The sequence below is a fragment of the Saprolegnia parasitica genome (assembly GCF_000151545.1).
Source record: "Saprolegnia parasitica CBS 223.65 unplaced genomic scaffold supercont2.155, whole genome shotgun sequence".
Lineage (NCBI taxonomy): Eukaryota > Oomycota > Saprolegniomycetes > Saprolegniales > Saprolegniaceae > Saprolegnia > Saprolegnia parasitica.
This window is the reverse complement of record NW_012156549.1, coordinates 7,697-12,888: the sequence shown is the minus strand read 5'-3', so window position 1 is coordinate 12,888 and position 5,192 is coordinate 7,697. Positions and strand designations below refer to the sequence as shown.

General features: G+C 57.6%; 1 protein-coding gene across 1 annotated transcript in view; it reads right to left on the bottom strand.

Moving 5' to 3' along the window:
- Positions 1-3,434: 3,434 nt before the first annotated feature.
- Positions 3,435-5,192, bottom strand: part of SPRG_22347 (TKL protein kinase) — a gene marked incomplete at both ends in the record, with an annotated part of 6,035 nt that continues 4,277 nt past the window's right edge. The window contains 8 exons of the mRNA XM_012354317.1: positions 3,435-4,194; positions 4,241-4,304; positions 4,352-4,406; positions 4,463-4,561; positions 4,608-4,706; positions 4,757-4,867; positions 4,917-5,015; positions 5,068-5,169. Of these exons, the coding sequence (XP_012209707.1) occupies positions 3,435-4,194; positions 4,241-4,304; positions 4,352-4,406; positions 4,463-4,561; positions 4,608-4,706; positions 4,757-4,867; positions 4,917-5,015; positions 5,068-5,169 (1,389 nt within the window). The remainder of the gene's footprint in view (positions 4,195-4,240; positions 4,305-4,351; positions 4,407-4,462; positions 4,562-4,607; positions 4,707-4,756; positions 4,868-4,916; positions 5,016-5,067; positions 5,170-5,192) is intronic.

The window sequence follows — 5,192 nt, the reverse complement described above, 5'->3', positions numbered from 1 at the left end:
TTGCATCACAATAAGCAAAGGAAGCTCCCAGCTTGATGTCCTACCGCATCGCAGGCTTGCAGGTTGGCGCCTTTTTCAAGCAAGAGGCAAACGACGTGCACATGGCCCCGGCCCGAAGCTATGAGCAACGGCGTCGAGCCAGTCTAGCCAGTCGTGCATCACTGTGAGCAAAGCAACTCGACGCTTGATGTTCTACCACATCGCGCGCTTCCAGGTTGGCGCCATTTTCAAGCAAGTGGCAAACGACGTCCAATAGACCGATTCCTATCGCTTGGTGCAATGGCGTCGACCCTTTCTACTTGAGAGCATTATGATCTGCACAGTTGGTGTTTCATTCACGTACCTTGTCTGCGCAGTTGATCGGAACGCCTTTGTTGAGATAGGAGACGACGTCGGCCAACGCGCCACGCTCTGCAGCTTGGAGAAGCGCTTCCTACACGGCGCCTGAGCACCGCAGGTCGCTCCGTCGCTGTACCTCGTCTCTCGTTCGCATTGTCCGTCGCCGCTGGTTTGGAAACTAAAATGGTGCAAAATGGCTCGCGTCCCATCGCTCCATTTTGATTGGCGCGTCCGTCTACAATCCACGGCACGGTATCCGGATGAGTGGCATGTAACGCAGTGCCGACAGTCTACTGCCGACGGTTTTTCATGGTTTACCCAACAACTTTGTCTGCCAGCACTCTCACTTCCCAACACCCAAGACTGACTGCAACAGCAAGCCGTGCTCCGTTATTTATCTCTGGTCGAGCTTCGCGCCTGCGTCTGGCTCAACGTCTGGCGAATCCGGAACGATCGCGTCCTCACGACCTAGAAATGTACCACTGTCAAGTCCCTGGGCGATTGCCGTTAAGGCGGCTCACACAACAGCACCTGCACCCAGCCTCGTTCAAGAACCCTCAGGAGCAGATTGATCTTTTTGGCTTCCCTGGCACCTCGTACGACTCGAAGTGTGTCGCTCGCGCCAGTCGCCGTCTGTCGGGTGGCGTAGCGCTGGACCTGGAGGATCGACACGGCGAAGGGCTCGAGCTCGAGGCGGAGGAAGAGCGAGTACATGGCGCGGGCTGCGTGCACGAACCGGCTCCGAGCGACGTAAAAGCTGTAGAGGAGACGGTACAAGGCCGACGCGCTCTGCGACGACTTGGCCGGCGACACGTGCGCGTGGGTGTTGGCGGCTTGCCACAGCAGCAGCTCTTCGACTTGCGCTTCAAACGCGCCCCAGCTCCGACTCAGTCACCTCCGTCGACGCGGCCAGCGTCACAGAGCTGCACGACGCAGTCGCTGTAGAGCACACGAGCTTTGTGTTAGATCGTCATCTGGAAGAGACCATCGGTGCCTTGTCGAGTGATGCGCTGGTAGCTTGCCACGTCATCGAGACAAGAGAGGCCAAGGACCTGCGTCCATGCGCGCATCGAGGTCGCGATGATCTTGCGCGGCTGCGGCCAGCCATATCGTCTCCTGGTTCTACGCAGTAGTTGCATGAGCCATTCCGTAGAGTTTATTGGAGATGGATGACCGATTCCGCCAAGAACCGTCGATACCACGTCCTCTCGCGCGAGCACGTGCATGTCCCGACGCGCCTTGTCGCAGGCCGTGCACGCTGTAAAGTTGGCGCCACCTTCTGGCACGCACGTTACGATGGCGACAAGCGTCGATGCATTAAGCCATGACCTCTAGCCCGAATGCCATCGTCATGCCATGAAGACGCCGACCACGGACGAGGTCAGGCGGCGAGCAATCGCTGTCGACGCTGTCGCAGAGCATCACCCACTGTCGCATCGCCACGACCTTTCGCAGCGTACAGGTCGCCGTACGCCGCAGCCATGCGCCTTGGCTTCCTCCCGCAGGTCGACCTCCATCAAGCCGCGGCTGGCGCTGGTGTGAAGCCTTGATGTGGAAAAATGATTCGCCGCTTTTGATTGGTCGAAAAGATGACCAAATGTCGTCAACAACCGGACATGTATCCGGACAAATGGAATCTCCACAAGTATCGGCACATGCCGAATCGATTGGCATATCCGGACGGCATTCCGCACGGAGGTGCCACACCGAAACGAGCAAGCGGCAGAGCCAAGCGGCAGCCAGGACGACGGCGCTGCAGTCGCCTTGCCCAGCACAGCCAGCACGATGCGACTGAAATGACGTGGAAGCGACTTGCTTTGACCAACGCGATGCCATCCCATGGTCTCGGAAAGGCGGGTCATCTGGCTGGCGCATTGGGCTCAGACCTCGGCTAGTACGTCGCATGGAACAGGGTGATCCGATGTCTTTAGACAGGTTGGTAGTACGCAGGAGACAGAGTACATAGCGATCGTCCAGCGTCGGCGATGGCAGCCATATTTGGTGATTCGTACCAAGGGCCGAAACAGGTAGGAGGCCATTGCCATCCGCAGAGCAACGTTGGACGACGTGTAGCTTGCGAGATTGCGATCGTCGCGTGAGGCGTCTTGATAGTTTCAAGCGTGCAGTCTGTAGCGACAAGACATAAGTCCATCGAAGCGTCTGCAAAGCACTTGGCCCATGGACATAGTACGACACTGGCGCTTGGTGCATGCCAAGCAACATCGAGTACGAGGCAGATCGCCAAGGCAGCGACCTACGCTCCATACTAGCCTAGGACAAACGCGCCGTGACCGAAGCAGCTTGGTTCGTTGCGGGAGATAAATCATCGACCTCGCTTCGAGTTTGTCCCATCAGGTCCTTCTAATCGTGTCCGTATTGTTGCATGTGCCAACGACGACTGCATCGCGATGGCGGGATCCAAGAGCTTAATGGGATGGACTGGCGCCGTCTGCCCGGGACGGTTCCCCGGGGCACAACAAAAGTGGAGCCCAGGCACGGACCACGAGCGCTTCCTTGCGGCGCGGTAGACGTTTGGTGCAACGGCCCGCAGTTGCGATGGACCAGGAACGCCTCCTGCAGACCGCACGACGAGCTGCTTGATGGCAATCGCCTTGTTGAGACTCAGTGCGCATCCAGCTGCTGCGTTGACCATGCTACCTGCGCGGCCAATCTCGCGCCGTTTACGACATGAATGTATTGTCCACACCAATGTGCATCGACTAGATACCGTTGTTTGGATCATCACCCCTGAATGTACAGGCTTGGGATGCTAATAGAGAGAAAAAGCCAGCAGTCGTCCCTCGTAGGGGTAGGTCTCTTCAATCGGCATTTGGATGTACAAGCTGTCAAGAGTGTCCACTCAAAAGCACTCTTTTCGTTTGGTTGAGCCGTTGTGGACGGTGTCTCGAAATTTCGAGATGCAGAGCAACCACGCGGCGTCGACCTTCAATGGTCTCTAGTACAGTCGATCTGGATAACGCACTAACCCCGATACAGTTGTGAAGCGATTTTGGACACTTGTACTGAACGATTAAGACAAAATGTCGTGCAAACGTGTAGTACGATTCAAAATACAAAAAGTCAGCAGCGTTGCTCTACGGCTCTTCGTTGATCGACTCGAGCTTACCCGTCGGCGTCGTCGGTGGGCGGTCGAGGGGGTCGGGCGTGAGGTCGTCGTCATCATCATCAAACGCGTCATCGACCTCGGGCTCGTCAAGGCGCTTGGCGAGGTACTTGACAATCTGCTTGGCCGTCGGGCGCGTCGATGGCTCAGGCGCCCAGCAGGCCGTCGCGAGCTTCCGGAGCCAGCGCGGGCAGTCTTGGCCGAGATCTGGACGCAGACCGTTGTCGCGAATCTTCTGCACGAGGTTTCTGTCGTCTAGAAGCGTGTCGTACGGCTCGTTGTCTGTCGCCAACTCGGACAAGACGATGCCAAACGAGTAAATGTCGGCCGCCGTCCCATACGCTTGTACTTCGTCGGTACCAGTCGACGAGGCGCGAAGCACTTCGGGGGCCGTCCAGCGCTGCGTGCCAGCGTCGATCGTCATGTTGGGCTCCACGGCCCGGGCCGTGCCAAAGTCGCCGAGCTTGACGCCATGGATGGACGAGATGAAGATGTTCATGCTCTTGACGTCGCGGTGCACCTTGCCGAGGCTGTGGATGACGTCGAGTGCGTTCGCAGTTGACCACGCCACTTGCATTGGCGTGATCTCAATTTCCACATGCTTGCCCTTGCCCTTGTTGACGTGGTACTGGAAGACGTCGCCTTGGTCCATGAACTCGAGCACCATCTGCGGGTCTGTGGACGCATAGTCGACAGCAGCCAAAATCGCCACGACGTGCGGCGACCGACACCTAGCCCCATGTATATATAGTTGCTAAAAGAAGTCGATGCTCGTACGCCTCCGTGTTGTCGATCTCTTCTCGCATCGCCTTGGCCTCGCGCACCATGCCGCGCAATGTTTCTTCAACGCGACGCCGCGGCCTTGGTACGTTGCAAGGACAACGGCACCGCCAGTGCCGTTGCCCAAAGGTTTCTCGACCGGTGTGACGTCGGCCTTCGAGATCTACGGTGCGTGCACTTTACTGTTAGAAAAGACTGCACTTGGTACAAGATTTATACCCGGGCCGCTTCCGGATACACGTGGTCGTTGAGGCACATGGCAATGCCTTGGTCGCGACGGCGGGCGGCTGCCGCCACAATGGACAAGTTTTGTCCATCCTACATGGTGCCTTCGGTCTATTGTATACTCGATGAATTGAGGTACCTGGAACCGCAGCGTGGCATCCGCACCGGCATGTACGAGTTGCTCCACAAGGTCGGCACGCTGGGCGAGGACGGCCCGAGCAAGCGCCGTATACCCCTCCTAGATCAGTCAGCGTTGCAGAAGTCTATAAGTCGGATATCAACGCGTACCTGGTCGGTTTGGTCGATCGTAATGCTTGGCGACGTCAACAAGATCTGGAGCATGTCAGCACTGTTCGTGGCCCGAGAGAGCACGGCAGCGTGAAGCACCGAGGAGCCATTCTACGTCCCACGTGAGACATTTTACCACTTGAGGTGGAGAATGATTGACCGGCAACAGCATCGAGACGTTGGCGCCAGCGCGCACGAGCAGCGACGTTGCTTCGACGTGGTTGTTGGCGACTGTCATCGCAAGCGCCGTGTCGCCGTCCTACAGCATCCATCTCAGTACTACAGTCGTAGCCTGTAACTAATCAACGGACCTCGTTGATAGCGTCGATATCGGTACTCGGACTGGCCAGTAGCATGCCCAGCAGCGCCAACGACCCGCTTTTCGCAGCGATGTGCAGTGGCGACGGCCCACTCTACTTGTGCAGAATGACGATTG